Below are 17,705 nucleotides of genomic sequence, written 5' to 3'. Positions count from 1 at the left end.
TTAAACAATGCTACCTTATATAATGTTACTTACCCTACATTATTCATCTCATATGCATACGTATATACTGTACTCTATACCATCGACTGTATCCTTATGTAATACATGTATCACTAGCCACTTTAACTATGCCACTTTGTTTACATACTCATCTCATATGTATATACTGTACTCTATACCATCTACTGTATCTTGCCTATGCTGCTCTGTACCATCACTCATTCATATATCCTTATGTACATATTCTTTATCCCCTTACACTGTGTACAAGACAGTAGTTTTGGAATTGTTAGTTAGATTACTTGTTGGTTATTACTGCATTGTCGGAACTAGAAGCACAAGCATTTCGCTACACTCGCATTAACATCTGCTAACCATGTGTATGTGACAAATAAAATTTGATTTGATACTTAAAATTTTATGAGAATGTTTCAGTTTCAAAGCGTGTGTTTAGTGCCTACTGAACCTGAGCATAGGGGGTCATCCTACCTTTTCCAGGAAGACAGGGATGGCGTCCACGACCACAGCAGAGGACCGAGGCAGCGCCTCCATCATGTAAGTGAGAGCACGGGAGGCGTGGTTCATCTGAGCAGAGTCACGGGTTAAGATACAGTTTTCACAAGAATAACCACAAAGCAACCATGTTGGCTGGAACCATACAGTTAACACTGCTCAGGTATAGTTTTTTGCAACCAAATGTAACTAGGAGACAGGGTGCAGTGTTGCACATTCTTTGCGAAACATTTCAGCACCTGCAATGTAGGCCTAATGTCATGGTGAAAATCAAATATCACTGCCCCCCCAAGGATAGAAGCTTAGGATACTCACAATGTCAAAATTATGCTCCATCTGCAACAATGTGATCTGTGAGGAAGAGGGGAATAAGAGACTCCAATCAAATCAAGACCGTGTAAAATGACTTAAGACAAAAAGGTGGACAAATAATTGAGTGACTCACCAGAGCGGGCACCACGCTCTTCACAGGGAAGCCTCCTAGCGTCTCCTCGTTGCCCATCACCAGCAGCTGGCACATCTCGATGGCGGCCTGGAGCTGCTGGGACTCGTCACCGGTGGCCTGCAGGCCCTGCAGCAGCTGCTGAGCTTTGGAGCCTGGGAGGAGAAGAGGGATAAAGCAGGTCAGAGTAGACTGAACAGCAGGGCCAGTTTCACGTGCTGATATAGGATCAGTTTAGCCTTTAAGATCAAACTGAATAAGATTATATGGCGAGGGGATCAGACCCTAGATCGGCACTCCCCTGAGAAACTTTTTTAACATGGGACCTGCCAGGAGTGCAGTGAGCATACACTTGGATTACAGTTGAGTCAATAGCGGGTTAGAAGAATAAAGAGACATAAGTGAACTCAACACCTCCCCTGAGAATATAAACATCTTGCTCACAGTTAAGTGGTAATTAAATGCATTCTGGACACAGACAAAGTGTAGTACTTACTGGCTCCACTGCCTATGGTTCTGTGAAACAGCTGGGACATACGGGGTCCCAGGGGCCCAAAGAGGTGTGGGGGTAGACCCCTGGCCTCCAACAGGGCTGTGAGGAGAAAACAGCCAGGTTAGACAACAACCAAAGACCCAGCAACACCAACAGGGGCTGACAGGGAACTTATACAGGAACATTGGCACCTGTATCAATTTGTGTATGTATTCATGTATGTTTTTTAAAACTTCCACCCCCTTTTCTCCCAAAATTCCTGGTATCCAATTGGTAGTTGCAGCAATGAGACAAGACTAACTCTCGTACGGACTTGGGAGAGGCGAAGGTCGAGAGGCATGCGTCCTCCGAAACACGACCCAACCAAGCTACACTGCTTGTTGACACAATGCCTGCTTAACCCGGAAATTAGCCACACCAATGTGTCGGAGGAAACACTGTACACCTGGTGACCGTGTCAGCGGGCATGTGCCCAGCCCGCCACAGGAGGCGCTAGAGCGTGATGGGACATTTTGCTGTCCAAAACCTCCCCTAACCCGGATGACGCTGGGCCAATTGTGCGCCGACCCATGGGTCTCCCGGTCGCGGCCAGATGCGATAGAGCCTGAACTTGAAACAGGCTCTAGTGGCACAGCAAGCAACTGCGATGCAGTACCTTAAAATACTGCGCCACTCAGGAGGCCCCTGGAACCTGTATCTAAGGAAAGCTGTGATCATCGTACCTTGGAGTCTGCCCATTTCAGAGTCATCGGACTCACTCTCACCGGATGTGGTCATCCCTACAGCTCCGGCCACTGAACTAGAAGCTGGAGAGAGAGAGAAAAAAATAACTGTTACACCACTATTTTCATTATCAGCATGACAACCGATTTCTCTCATAAGGTAGGCCAGGTCAGTACAGGTGCATCAATGCTGGGACCGAGATAAAGAATAACAGCTTCTATATCAAGGCCATCAGAGTGTTAAACAGCCATCACTAACACAGAGGCGCTGCTGCCCACAGACTTGAAATCACTGGCCACTTTAACAAATGGATCACTAGTCACTTAAAATGCCACTTTAATAATGTTTACATATCTTGCATTACTCATCTCATATGCATATACTGTAAATTATACCATTATTGCATCTGGTCTACACTGCTCAGTCCTCATCCATATATTTATATTCCATTCCTTTACTTAGATGTGTGTAATAGGTAGCTGTGGAATTGTTAGACTACTTGTTAGATATTGCTGCACTGTCAAAAAACATAAGCACAAGCATTTCGTTACACTCGCAATCTGCTAACCATGTGTATGTGACCAATAAAATTTGATTTGATTTAAAGGGTTATACAAACCCAGGCAGGGCTAGTAATAAAGTCAATTATCTTTTAGTATAGATGCACACAAACCAAGCAGAGGCTACACTAAGCTTTGGCTGGCTCTTATGCTTTTAAACCAAACACATACCAGAAATTCTTTGGATAGTCCAAATGTTTTGAGCCACGAAAGGGCCATGGGGAGAGAATCTCTACCACAAGCAGGTCGTGTACCACTGAGTTTTGCCTGACCACGCGAGCTGAGAAGGAAAAACTCTGTGCCCTAGCAGCAGTAGGTACCTGTACCTGAAGCCCCCTGCGGGGCCTCGTCGGTGCGGGCGGCCGAGGAGTTGGCCCCGTCCTGGTTGTTGTCCGAGTCGGCCATCTTCTCTTGTCGGCGAGCGTCGGCTGCCCCGCGCTTGCCCAGGCCTGAGCCTCGCCGACTGCACAGACAGGGGGGAAGAAAAAGGCAGAGGGGGACAGTGAGTGACGGCGCAGCAAACAACTAGATCACAGAGCCCACGGTCAAACAAGACAGCACACAACTGACATTCCTGGTCATAAGGAACCACTGACTCACACTTACTCTTTTACAATGTGAACATAAGTTTACTAGAGAGTTGCAAAGGGTTGGAAATTTTCCAATAAATTCTGGAAAATGTTCCCTGAAATATTCCAATGGGAAGTGAATTTTGCTTAAATTCATTTAAAAAAAATAGTTAGCTTAAAACAGTGAACCTTCTTTGTGGGATACACAAGGCAATTCTAGGCTGTGTGGCATATTTTGGTTAAACTATCCCCAATTCAATGGAATTGCAACCCTCTGCATGCACAGTGCATTCTTCCATCACATGTACAGCTGATTCTCAAGATCTTGCACACCAATGAGATGCTATTGAGCCCACACTACTACACTGTCTGAGCCAAGAACTACATGCTTTCTGGTAAGTTTTGATTACAATACTGGGTGGGGTCAATATATCTTATATGACATTATTTTTTTGTTAGCTAGTAAATAGTAACCTACAGCAAAGTGTGCTTAAATCATTTCTAACTTATTAACAATTTCTGCTAGTTAGTTTTTGCTACCATGTGGGTTTTAGCTTGCGTGAGCCTGCTAACAAATGTTTCATTTTAAAACACCTTACAAAGAAGTTGTTTAATAACTGCTTAACTTTTTATCTGTACATAGAATTTTATTTTTTTCTCATCTTTACAGGAAAATGCTATCTGATGTGTGGAGACATTTCACTGCAGCTAATGTAGAAGGAAAATGTGTGTACATCTGCAAATACTGTGCCAAATCATATGTGAAGAATGCCACAAAGAAGCAGAATTATTTGGCCAAGTGCATAAAGTTCCCTCAACGCTCACTCTGTCCTCTACTTCTATTCAAGGTGAAAATGATGAATCAGACACCTTATAGATAGCAACGGCTCATGGCAATCCTGGAATCAGAATTGTTTTTTTGACTGAATGGAGGAACGTAGTCCGAGAAATGCTGATGAATGTCTTGCTCAAGCTGTGTTTGCAACTGGTTCACCTCTGATGCGCGCAGGCAATGTGTATTGGAAGAGATTTCTGAATGCTCTTTGCCCAACATCTACTCATTTGCTGGATGCAGAGTTTAAGTGAAGGTCAAGAAAACCATAGAGAAAGCAGACTATTGCAATCATCTCTGATGGGTGATCGAATGTTGGTGGGCAAGGAAAAAAACGACATAATCGCCACCCCTCAACCAGTATTATACAAGAGCCTAGACACAAGGGACAACAGACACACCGGTCTCTACATTGCAGATGAGCTGAAGGCAGTCATCTATGACCTTGGACCACAGAAAGTATTTGCACTGGTGACAGACAATGCTGCAAACATGAAAGCTGCTTGGTCTAAAGTGGAGGAGTCCTACCCTCACATCACACCCATTGGCTCTGCTGCTCATGCATTGAATCACTTCACGGTTGCTCCAGGCAGAGGAAACTGCAGTTCTGAAATGCACCAAAAAGCGTGAAGACTTCTGCCCGAAGCCCATACACACCTCAACATACATGTTGGACCCCAAGTATGCTGGCAAGAGCATCCTGTCTGGTGCAGAGATCAACAAGGCCTATGGTGGCATCACCATGTCTCGCCACCTTGGCCTGGATGAGGGCAAGGTTTTTGGCAGTCTGGCGAAGTACACATCCAAGCAAGGGCTTTGGGATGGAGATGCAATATGGCAGTCGTGCCAGCATCTCATCAGCCACTTGATGGAAGGAACTTTGTGGATCTGAGGCTCTTCCCCTGTTGCCTCCATCATCCTCCAAATCCAACCAACATCAGCCACTTCAGAGCGCAACTGGTCCTTGTCTAGGAACACACACACCAAAGCACACAACAGGCTGACCAATACAAGGGTTGAAAAATTGGTGGCCATCCGGGGAAATCTGAGACTTTATGAGCCTGACAACAAGCCATCCTCAACCAGGTTGGAAAGTGACAGTGAAGATGAGTCCTCAGAGTCTGATGTTTAAGAAGTGGACATTGAGGTCCAGGGAGAAGACATGGAAGCCAGAGAGGAAGACATCCAAAGCTTTAGTTTCTAGACTACCATTCCACAGATGTATGTTGAAAATATTTTTGGGAGATGTGATGGATCATTGGGGATCAGTCAATATTCCCCTTTTGTTGTTCTTTGAAATCATCCCACTTGAAGAGTCAACTCTTAATAAACCTCTCTTGGGTAGGGGCAGTATTTTCACCTCCGGATGAAAAGCCTGCCCAAATTAAACTGCCTGTTACTCAGGCCCATAAGAGGGGATATGCATATAATTAGTAGATTTGGATAGAAAACATTCAAGCTCCCAAAACTGTTGAAATAATGTCTGAGTATAACAGAACTGATATGGCAGGCGAAAACCTGAGGAAAATCCAACCAGGAAGTACTATTATTTTGAAAGGCTGTTTTTCTATTGAAAGCCTATCTACCCTTACAAAGACTTAGGACCCAGTTCACTATGGCTTCCTCTACATGTGGCCAGTCTTTAGGCATTGTTTCAGGCTTTTACTCGATGAGTGGACAGTGGAAATTTCCAGACATGAGCCAAGTGCGTGATCGGGAGCACGCCTTTCACGTTTCTCCTTTTCTATTGACGAAGCTTTTGTCCGGTTGAAATATTGATCATTTATGACAAAAACAACATGAGGATTGATTTTAAACATTGTTTGACATGTTTCTACAAACTTTTATTGTACTTTTAAAAACTTTTCGTCTGGATGTTGTGAGCACGCATTGTGCCTTTGGATTACTGATCTAAAAGGCACCAACAAAACTGAGTTTTTTTTTGACATAAAGAGGGACATTAATCGAACATTTGTCTAACATGGAGTGCCACCAGATGAAGATCAAAGGTAAGCGATTAATTTTAACGCCATTTCTGACACCTCTCCTTGGTTGGAAAAATGGCTGTATGGTTCTGTGGCTAGGCGCTGACCTAACATAAATCGCAAAGTGCGCTTTCGCCGTAAAGTATTTTTGAAATATGACAGCGGTTGCATTAAGGAGAAGTTTCTTTAATCAAACGATTAACACTTGTATCTTTAATCAATGTTTATGATGAGTTTTTCTGTAATTTGATGTGGCTCTCTGCACTTTCACCGGATGATTGTTTTAGACAATGCATTTCTGAACATAACGCACCAATTTCAAATGAGGTTTTTGGACATAAAGATGAACTTTATCGAACAAAACACACATTTATTGTGTAACATGAAGTCCTGTGAGAGCCATCTGATGAATAGGGTAAGGTAAGTGATTAATTTAAACTGTTATTTCTGACTTTTGTGAGCCATCTCCTTGGCTGGAAAATGGCTGTATGGGTCGACTACAAAATCAACAATGCAACGCTCTCTCTTGGCTGGCTATGTAGCTAGCTAGCAAATGTAGCTACACACGATAATACCAAAACTAATATCATGTGAAGTAGTTAGCCAGCTGTAAAATTAACAATTAACATTGTTGCCTTACAACCTGGAATTAAAATGTATTTTTGGGGGGGGTTGGTATCATTTGAGTTACACAACATGGCTACCATTTTGAAGATGCAAAATAATATTGTGAAACAACAAATACGACCCCCCCCCCCCCCAAAAAAAAAACTTGAACGTGCATAACTATTCACGTTCACACCATGGGGAAGCCATAGGAAAAGGAATCTGGTTGCATACTACTAAAGCAAAAACATTTAAATGTCTTGGAATGGCCTGGTCAACGCCCAGACCTCAATGACAACCTCTCTGGGATATGTGGGACGGTAGCGTCTCATTTGGCCAAAAGCCAGAGAAAATGCAAAGCGCCAAATTCAAATAAATTCCTATAAAAATCTAACTTTCATGAAATCACACATGTAAGATACCAAATTAAAGCTACATATGTTGTGAATCCAGCCAACATGTCAGATTTCAAAAAGGCTTTTCGGCGAAAGCAAACGATGCTATCATCTGAGGATAGCACCATATTAAACAAAAGAGAAAACATTTCAACCCTACAGGCGCGAAACAAAACGCAGAAATAAAAATATAAATCATGCTTTACCTTTGACGAGCTTCTTCTAATATTGACGAGCTTCTTCGCCAATATGTCCCATAAACATCCCAAATGGTCCTTTTGTTCGATTAATTCTGTCCATATATCCAAAATGTCAATTTATTTGGCGCGTTTGATCCAGAAAAAAAATGGTTTCAACTTGCGCAACGTGACAACAAAATATCCAAGGTTACCTGTAAACCTTGCCAAAACATTTCAAACTACTTTTGTAATACAACTTTAGGTATTTTTTAAAGTAAATAATCGATAACATTGAAGTGGGGATGATCTGTGTTCAATACAGGAAGAAAACAAACTGACGCTACCTCAATGAGATGCTATTGAGCCCACACTACTACACTGTCTGAGCCAAGAACTACATGCTTTCTGGTAAGTTTTGATTACAATACTGGGTGGGGTCAATATATCTTATATGACATTATTTTTTTGTTAGCTAGTAAATAGTAACCTACAGCAAAGTGTGCTTAAATCATTTCTAACTTATTAACAATTTCTGCTAGTTAGTTTTTGCTACCATGTGGGTTTTAGCTTGCGTGAGCCTGCTAACAAATGTTTCATTTTAAAACACCTTACAAAGAAGTTGTTTAATAACTGCTTAACTTTTTATCTGTACATAGAATTTTATTTTTTTCTCATCTTTACAGGAAAATGCTATCTGATGTGTGGAGACATTTCACTGCAGCTAATGTAGAAGGAAAATGTGTGTACATCTGCAAATACTGTGCCAAATCATATGTGAAGAATGCCACAAAGAAGCAGAATTATTTGGCCAAGTGCATAAAGTTCCCTCAACGCTCACTCTGTCCTCTACTTCTATTCAAGGTGAAAATGATGAATCAGACACCTTATAGATAGCAACGGCTCATGGCAATCCTGGAATCAGAATTGTTTTTTTGACTGAATGGAGGAACGTAGTCCGAGAAATGCTGATGAATGTCTTGCTCAAGCTGTGTTTGCAACTGGTTCACCTCTGATGCGCGCAGGCAATGTGTATTGGAAGAGATTTCTGAATGCTCTTTGCCCAACATCTACTCATTTGCTGGATGCAGAGTTTAAGTGAAGGTCAAGAAAACCATAGAGAAAGCAGACTATTGCAATCATCTCTGATGGGTGATCGAATGTTGGTGGGCAAGGAAAAAAACGACATAATCGCCACCCCTCAACCAGTATTATACAAGAGCCTAGACACAAGGGACAACAGACACACCGGTCTCTACATTGCAGATGAGCTGAAGGCAGTCATCTATGACCTTGGACCACAGAAAGTATTTGCACTGGTGACAGACAATGCTGCAAACATGAAAGCTGCTTGGTCTAAAGTGGAGGAGTCCTACCCTCACATCACACCCATTGGCTCTGCTGCTCATGCATTGAATCACTTCACGGTTGCTCCAGGCAGAGGAAACTGCAGTTCTGAAATGCACCAAAAAGCGTGAAGACTTCTGCCCGAAGCCCATACACACCTCAACATACATGTTGGACCCCAAGTATGCTGGCAAGAGCATCCTGTCTGGTGCAGAGATCAACAAGGCCTATGGTGGCATCACCATGTCTCGCCACCTTGGCCTGGATGAGGGCAAGGTTTTTGGCAGTCTGGCGAAGTACACATCCAAGCAAGGGCTTTGGGATGGAGATGCAATATGGCAGTCGTGCCAGCATCTCATCAGCCACTTGATGGAAGGAACTTTGTGGATCTGAGGCTCTTCCCCTGTTGCCTCCATCATCCTCCAAATCCAACCAACATCAGCCACTTCAGAGCGCAACTGGTCCTTGTCTAGGAACACACACACCAAAGCACACAACAGGCTGACCAATACAAGGGTTGAAAAATTGGTGGCCATCCGGGGAAATCTGAGACTTTATGAGCCTGACAACAAGCCATCCTCAACCAGGTTGGAAAGTGACAGTGAAGATGAGTCCTCAGAGTCTGATGTTTAAGAAGTGGACATTGAGGTCCAGGGAGAAGACATGGAAGCCAGAGAGGAAGACATCCAAAGCTTTAGTTTCTAGACTACCATTCCACAGATGTATGTTGAAAATATTTTTGGGAGATGTGATGGATCATTGGGGATCAGTCAATATTCCCCTTTTGTTGTTCTTTGAAATCATCCCACTTGAAGAGTCAACTCTTAATAAACCTCTCTTGGGTAGGGGCAGTATTTTCACCTCCGGATGAAAAGCCTGCCCAAATTAAACTGCCTGTTACTCAGGCCCATAAGAGGGGATATGCATATAATTAGTAGATTTGGATAGAAAACATTCAAGCTCCCAAAACTGTTGAAATAATGTCTGAGTATAACAGAACTGATATGGCAGGCGAAAACCTGAGGAAAATCCAACCAGGAAGTACTATTATTTTGAAAGGCTGTTTTTCTATTGAAAGCCTATCTACCCTTACAAAGACTTAGGACCCAGTTCACTATGGCTTCCTCTACATGTGGCCAGTCTTTAGGCATTGTTTCAGGCTTTTACTCGATGAGTGGACAGTGGAAATTTCCAGACATGAGCCAAGTGCGTGATCGGGAGCACGCCTTTCACGTTTCTCCTTTTCTATTGACGAAGCTTTTGTCCGGTTGAAATATTGATCATTTATGACAAAAACAACATGAGGATTGATTTTAAACATTGTTTGACATGTTTCTACAAACTTTTATTGTACTTTTAAAAACTTTTCGTCTGGATGTTGTGAGCACGCATTGTGCCTTTGGATTACTGATCTAAAAGGCACCAACAAAACTGAGTTTTTTTTTGACATAAAGAGGGACATTAATCGAACATTTGTCTAACATGGAGTGCCACCAGATGAAGATCAAAGGTAAGCGATTAATTTTAACGCCATTTCTGACACCTCTCCTTGGTTGGAAAAATGGCTGTATGGTTCTGTGGCTAGGCGCTGACCTAACATAAATCGCAAAGTGCGCTTTCGCCGTAAAGTATTTTTGAAATATGACAGCGGTTGCATTAAGGAGAAGTTTCTTTAATCAAACGATTAACACTTGTATCTTTAATCAATGTTTATGATGAGTTTTTCTGTAATTTGATGTGGCTCTCTGCACTTTCACCGGATGATTGTTTTAGACAATGCATTTCTGAACATAACGCACCAATTTCAAATGAGGTTTTTGGACATAAAGATGAACTTTATCGAACAAAACACACATTTATTGTGTAACATGAAGTCCTGTGAGAGCCATCTGATGAATAGGGTAAGGTAAGTGATTAATTTAAACTGTTATTTCTGACTTTTGTGAGCCATCTCCTTGGCTGGAAAATGGCTGTATGGGTCGACTACAAAATCAACAATGCAACGCTCTCTCTTGGCTGGCTATGTAGCTAGCTAGCAAATGTAGCTACACACGATAATACCAAAACTAATATCATGTGAAGTAGTTAGCCAGCTGTAAAATTAACAATTAACATTGTTGCCTTACAACCTGGAATTAAAATGTATTTTTGGGGGGGGTTGGTATCATTTGAGTTACACAACATGGCTACCATTTTGAAGATGCAAAATAATATTGTGAAACAACAAATACGACCCCCCCCCCCCCAAAAAAAAAACTTGAACGTGCATAACTATTCACGTTCACACCATGGGGAAGCCATAGGAAAAGGAATCTGGTTGCATACTACTAAAGCAAAAACATTTAAATGTCTTGGAATGGCCTGGTCAACGCCCAGACCTCAATGACAACCTCTCTGGGATATGTGGGACGGTAGCGTCTCATTTGGCCAAAAGCCAGAGAAAATGCAAAGCGCCAAATTCAAATAAATTCCTATAAAAATCTAACTTTCATGAAATCACACATGTAAGATACCAAATTAAAGCTACATATGTTGTGAATCCAGCCAACATGTCAGATTTCAAAAAGGCTTTTCGGCGAAAGCAAACGATGCTATCATCTGAGGATAGCACCATATTAAACAAAAGAGAAAACATTTCAACCCTACAGGCGCGAAACAAAACGCAGAAATAAAAATATAAATCATGCTTTACCTTTGACGAGCTTCTTCTAATATTGACGAGCTTCTTCGCCAATATGTCCCATAAACATCCCAAATGGTCCTTTTGTTCGATTAATTCTGTCCATATATCCAAAATGTCAATTTATTTGGCGCGTTTGATCCAGAAAAAAAATGGTTTCAACTTGCGCAACGTGACAACAAAATATCCAAGGTTACCTGTAAACCTTGCCAAAACATTTCAAACTACTTTTGTAATACAACTTTAGGTATTTTTTAAAGTAAATAATCGATAACATTGAAGTGGGGATGATCTGTGTTCAATACAGGAAGAAAACAAACTGACGCTACCTTTCTGGTCACGCGCCTCTAACAGTACACTTGAAGTGACCCTCGTTTTGAACAGGGTTAATTCTTCATTACACAAAGGAAAAACCTCAACCAATTTCTAAAGACTGGTGACATCCAGTGGAAGCAGTAGGAACGGGGTTTCGCCTGCTACATAAGTTCTGTTATACTCACAGACATGATTCAAACAGTTTTAGAAACTTCAGAGTTTTCTATCCAAATCTATATGATATGCATATCTTATATTCTGGGGATGAGTAGCAGGCAGTTGAATTTGGGCATGCATTTCATCCGGACGTGAAAATACTGTCCCGTCACCAAGAAGTTAAACAGCTTGGAAAATTCCAGGTAATGTCACGGCTTAAGAAGCTTCTGATAAAGCTAATCGACATCATTTGAGTCAATTGGAGGTGTACCTGTGGACGTATTTCAAGGCCTACCTTCAAACTCAGTGCCTCTTGCTTGACATCATGGGACAATCTAAAGAAATCAGCCAAGACCCCCCCCAAAATAATTGTGGACCTCCACAAGTTTGGTTCATTCTTGGGAGCAATTTCCAAATGCCTGAAGGTACCACGTTCATCTGTACAATCAATGGTACGCAAGTATAAACACCATGTAGCCATCATAACACTCAGGAAGGAGACGTGTTCGGTCTCCTAGAGATGAATGTACTTTGGTGCGAAAAGTACAAATTAATCCCAGAACAACGGCAAAGGACCTTGTGAAGATGCTGGAGGAAACGGATACAAAAGTAACTATATCCACAGGTAAAACGAGTCCTATATCGACATAACCGGAAAGGCCACTCAGCAAGAAAGAAGCCACTGCTCCAAAAACGCCATAAAAAAGCCAGACTATGGTATGCAACTGCACATAGGGACAAAGATGGTACTTTTTGGAGAAATGTCCTCTGGTCTGATGAAACAAAATAGAACTGTTTGGCCATAATGACAATCGTTATGTTTGGAGGAAAAAAGGGGGAGGCTTGCAAGCCGAAGAAAACCATCCCAACCGTGAAGCACGGGGGTGGCAGCATCATGTGGGGGTGTTTTGCTGCAGGAGGGACTGGTGCACTTCACAAAACAGATGGCATCATGGGGAAGGACAATTATGTGGATATATTGAAGCAACATCTCAAGACCTCAGTCAGGAAGTTAAAGCTTGGTCGCAAATGGGTCTTCCAAATGGACAATGACCCCAAACATACTTACAAAGTTGTCGCAAAATGTCTTAAGGACAACAAAGTCAAGGTATTGGAGTGGCCATCACAAAACCCTTATTGAGGGAAGCTGGTGGGAAGCTGGTGGAGGGCCACCCGAAACATTTGACCCAAGTTAAACAATTTAACTGTTTGGGATAGGGGGCAGCATTTTCACATTTGGATGAAAAGCATGCCCAGAGGAAACTGCCTGCTACTCTGTCCCAGATGCTAATATATGCATATTATTAGTAGTATTGGATAGAAAACACAAGTTTCTAAAAGTGTTTGAATGATGTCTGAGTATACCAGAACTCATATGGCAGGCAAAAACCTGAGAAAAATCCAACCAGGAAGTGGGAAATCTGAGGTTTGTAGTTTTTCAACTCTTTGCCTATCAAATATACAGTGTCTATGGGGCACTTCCTAAGGCTTCCAATAGGTGTCAGGTTTTTAGAACCTTTTTTGATGCTTCTACTGTGAAGGAGTAGGGAATGGGAGCTGAATAAGTCAGTGGTCTGTCAGAGTGGCATGAGCTGGTCACACGCGTTCACGTGAGAAAGCTTGCGTTCCATTGCATTTCTGAAGACAAAGGAATTCTCCGGTTGGAACATTATTGAAGATTTATGATAAAAACATCCTAAAGATTGATTCTATACATGTTTCTACGAACTGTAATATGCCTTTTCACCTGGACCTGCCCGCGCGTCGTGAGTTTGGATTTGTGACCTGAACGTGCTAACAAAAGGAGGTATTTGGACATAAATTTACTTTATCGAACAAAACAAACATTTGTGGAACAGGGATTCCTGGGAGTGCATTCTGATGAAGATCATCAAATGTAAGTGAATATTTATAATGCTATTTCTGACTTCTGTTGACTCCAACATGGCGGATATCTGTATGGCTTGGTTTGTTGTCTGAGTGCCGTACTCAGATTATTGCATGGTTTGCTTTTTCCGGAAAAAAAATTGAAATCTGACACAGCGGTTGCATTAAGGAGAAGTATATCTCTAATTCTGTGCATTACACTTGTATCTTATATTAAAGTTTATGATGACTATTTCTGTAAATTGATGTGGCTCTCTGCAAAATCACTGGATGTTTTGGAAGCAAAACAATACGGAACGTAACGCGCCAATGTAAACAGATTTTTGAATATAAATATGCACTTCATCGAACAAAACATACATGTATTGTGTAACATGAAGTCCTATGAGTGTCATCTGATGAAGATCAACGGTTAGTGATTAATTTCCTCTATTTCTGCTTTTTGTGACGCCTCTCTTTGGCTGGAAACTGTCTGTGTGTGTTTGTGACTAGGCTCTGATCTAACAATCATTTGTTGTGCTTTCGCTGTAAAGCCTTTTTGAAATTGGACACAATGGGTAGATTAACAAGAAGTTTCTTTAATTTGGTGTATTGCACTTGTGAATGTATGAAAGTTATATATTTCGAAAAAGTATTTTTGAACTTCGCGTGCTGCCCTTTCAGCCGAATGTTGTCGAGGGGTTCCGCAAGCCATAAGAAGTTAAAGGCAATGCTACCAAATACTAATTGAGTGTACGTAAACTTCTGACCCACTGGGAATGTGATGAAAGAAAGAAATCACTATTATTCTGACATTTCACATTCTTAAAATAAAGTGGTGACCCTAACTGACCTAAAACAGTGAATTCTTTCAAGGATTAAATGTCATGAATTGTGAAAAACTGCCTTTAAATGCATTTGGCTAAGGTGTGTGTAAACTTCCGACTTCAACTCTGTGCGCGCGCAGACACACACACACACACACACACACACACAGATCATGTGACACTAATTAAGTCCACCTGTGTGGAGGACATTCAAAGAATCTTGTCTAACAAAGAGGATTTTTGTCCCAATTTAGGAATTTTAATAGGCTCACAACACGGTCAGAATTTTCAGGTTTGGAAAAATGTCTGCTAAATGCTAACTCCCATTTGTAGAAGTTGATAGCATAGCTAGCCATATAAAATTGGTGGTGGTAGTTGAAGACGTTTTAATTGTGATGCAGTTGATTGGTGATGACATTAACATGTATTTGTGTTGACATCCACTCAAGCATTATACTCCGATTTTTACCCCAACAGTGTAAAATACAAAAAAAGCCTAAAAGTAGGCTAATTCTGAAGGGCAGCAATAAGGAGATTCTGAATCTTTCCCCCAGGGAAGTACGCGTGTGTGGTGTTGATATAGAATTTCCATGGTTTGGTCGAATTCCATAGATTCGTTACCGAATCTACGCTTTCCCAACGGCAAGGGCAAAGGCGAGGAGGGAGCGGAGAAACGTGCATTGTGCGATCTGGAGCGCAGGTAATTGTTTTAAAAGAGTTGGGGAATAACGCATTTCACATCTGCACTGATGAGATCCTTATGATAATGCATTACAACAAGATTTCACAGACTGATTTAACTTCTAACTTGACATGGTGAAAATAGTTATTTTACCCACTCATAGAACATAGACTATAGCCAAATTGACAGGTGTTTCATGTCTGGAGTGGATTTTCCCTTTTAAACATGTTATGACTGACAACACACTTCCGTAATGCACTGAAAGATTGACATCTCAGGGACAATTTCATTAGGTATTGCCAAGGAAGCCACCTACTTCCATAAAATATTGGATGTATTGTTAAATACTTTTTGTGAACACCGAAATACAACCGACTACAATTGACTTGGGTCTTTAGACTGGAGAAATTGAGAGATGACATTGAGAGCAGTGTGAGGCTGTAGTACCTGGTGCTGGCGCAGGAGCCCGTGGTCTTCTGACGTGTGCTCCGCCGAAAGCTGGGGAGCTCTGCTGGAGGAGACTCGCTGCGCTTCTTAGTGGACTTCCTCAAACCTGATGAGAGAAACAAGGAGCCAATGACTAAACAGCCAAGGCAAAAGAGGATAACTCACAGTGATAGCGCAATCTAACACCTCTAGTGGCCCACTATCAGGATAACCAGTTTATCCATCAGTTAAAAGGAATTATTTGTTTGCAAATGAATTAAGCTACGCAGACGCACCTTTCTATAATGTTGGTTTAGTCTACAACCATTACTAACCAACTGGTGGCTTAGATATTCCAACCAACCTGAATGGTTTGGACAGTAATAACCAGTGTTTTTCCCAGTAGATAAACTGGAATTTCAGTTTAATACGTACAGTTGTTTTTTGTGTGTTTTTTTTAACCCCAAACCTGGTTAACTGAAGCCAGCCACCTTGGCTAAATACAGTAGTAGTTAGTGGTTGACACGTGACATAACGGTCAAAAGCAAGGTCTGGTTCAGAGGGGGTCGGCACCAGTCACTAACAGTAAGAGCCACCCAGGGAGCACAGTCATACACTTACAGCTCTGGTGTTTCTCAGTCGAGAGCCCAGTGCCACTGACGCTGGGAGAGTATAAATAGCCTCTCTCTCACTAGTACAGACCTAGAACAGAACAACCTTCATGCTAAACCTGAGGGTCCCAACACAGAGTGCAAAGATATGACTGACCTTTTCCCAACACACATACAATACAGGGGCTGTCAGCAGACAAGTAGTCACAAACGCAACCCCACACACCCCTCACCAATTAACCCAAGTAACACCACCAGTTCCCCAACAGAAGAATCCAAAATGGCACTATATTGTTGCTACAGCAGAAAGCCTGTTGCGCGCCATCACAGCTACACCTCGTATTCCACCATGCATTCTGGCTTACTCACCATCATAGCAGCAGACTCCACAGAGACTGAGAATAGATGTTGAGTGTGTGTGTGACAGCGTGCACTAGAAGTGACAATCTGTGCCCCTCCCTACTTAATAAAAGTGTGTGAATCACTCTCTGCTCCCCTCCCCAGTGAGAACCTGACGCTTGCTAGTCAACCGGCAGGCAGGCAGGGCAGTCTGGTCAGGGCCTCTCAGAGCAGGCACATGTTTGGAGCTGGGCCCTGTGGCAGCGTGCCTAGCCTCGGTTACCATCTTAGATCCCCCAACCCAGAACACATTGACCCACCGCTGAATCACTGATCATCTTCCACTCGCCCACATGCACTACATTCGTGACACCTCCCCCCTAACCCACCTATGAGCTTTAAACTCAAACTGTATGAGACTTTGGACATTTGGAGCAATGCAGTCTTTCACTTCAAAACACACCACAGCTGCGGTCTGACCATCCTACACTACAACTCCCACAGCGCATCGCTGTGGTGTGACCTCCGTAACCTCAGGGCTGATTGTGTCTGATCTGAAAGCAAAAGTATTTTAAATGCCTCCGAGCACAATAGCTACTTACCACCTACCCAACACTTGAGGTGCTGTAGTTATTCAGTGTCCTTCCTTTACAAAATATCAATTTGTTCCACAGTCCAACAGGCTACAGTTGAGCCACCAGCCGAGTCACTACCCTGTGATGCTAATCCAGACACTAAACATTGAAGGGTTAGGGCCAAAAGGGAACAAAGACGACAATTGGGACTGCCTATATCAGTTACACTTGTGTCTGTGGGAGTTTATCCGCAAGGTTATGTCCGTGCATGTTTATGAGCACTGACTGTCTGAGCAGGGTTAATCCCCGCTTGGAGTGTGTGTGTGTGTGTGTGGTGGAGTGGATTGTGCCTGGCGTGAGAAGCAGTCACCCCGGCAGCAGCAGCAGGTCCCAGTGCAGAGTGAGTTTCTGTAACTGACGCCGCAACAGGGGTCCTGTCCCTGTGACATTTAAACCCGAAAAGTAACCTCTACCAGAGCCCCTACAGAGCACCATGCCAAACCCTCCAAAGACAGCAATGCTTTGACCCTGGCTGGCTGACCATTACAAATATGAGCACCCCAAACCCAACTCCCCCTTGGTTGAAG

General features: G+C 42.5%; 1 protein-coding gene across 14 annotated transcripts in view; it reads right to left on the bottom strand.

The window, feature by feature from the left end:
• The window catches only part of trip12 (thyroid hormone receptor interactor 12), a 57,450-nt gene that overhangs the window by 30,208 nt on the left and 9,537 nt on the right, over positions 1-17,705 (bottom strand). For 5 of the 14 annotated variants that reach the window (XM_021582226.2, XM_021582231.2, XM_021582227.2 and 2 more), the window contains 7 exons: positions 15,615-15,720; positions 3,052-3,203; positions 2,171-2,254; positions 1,452-1,547; positions 959-1,110; positions 829-864; positions 490-585 (listed from right to left, as the gene is read on the bottom strand). In XM_021582226.2, the coding sequence (XP_021437901.1) occupies positions 490-585; positions 829-864; positions 959-1,110; positions 1,452-1,547; positions 2,171-2,254; positions 3,052-3,203; positions 15,615-15,720 (722 nt within the window). Of the gene's footprint in view, positions 1-489; positions 586-828; positions 865-958; positions 1,111-1,451; positions 1,548-2,170; positions 2,255-3,051; positions 3,204-15,614; positions 15,721-16,573; positions 16,657-17,705 lie in introns of those variants that run through there. The other 9 variants (XM_021582232.2, XM_021582233.2, XM_021582238.2 and 6 more) reach the window with 4 other exon arrangements.

This window comes from Oncorhynchus mykiss, chromosome 24 (assembly GCF_013265735.2).
Source record: "Oncorhynchus mykiss isolate Arlee chromosome 24, USDA_OmykA_1.1, whole genome shotgun sequence".
NCBI lineage: Eukaryota > Metazoa > Chordata > Actinopteri > Salmoniformes > Salmonidae > Oncorhynchus > Oncorhynchus mykiss.
The sequence above is the reverse complement of the archived record's forward strand: the minus strand, read 5'-3'. Positions and strand labels throughout refer to the sequence as shown.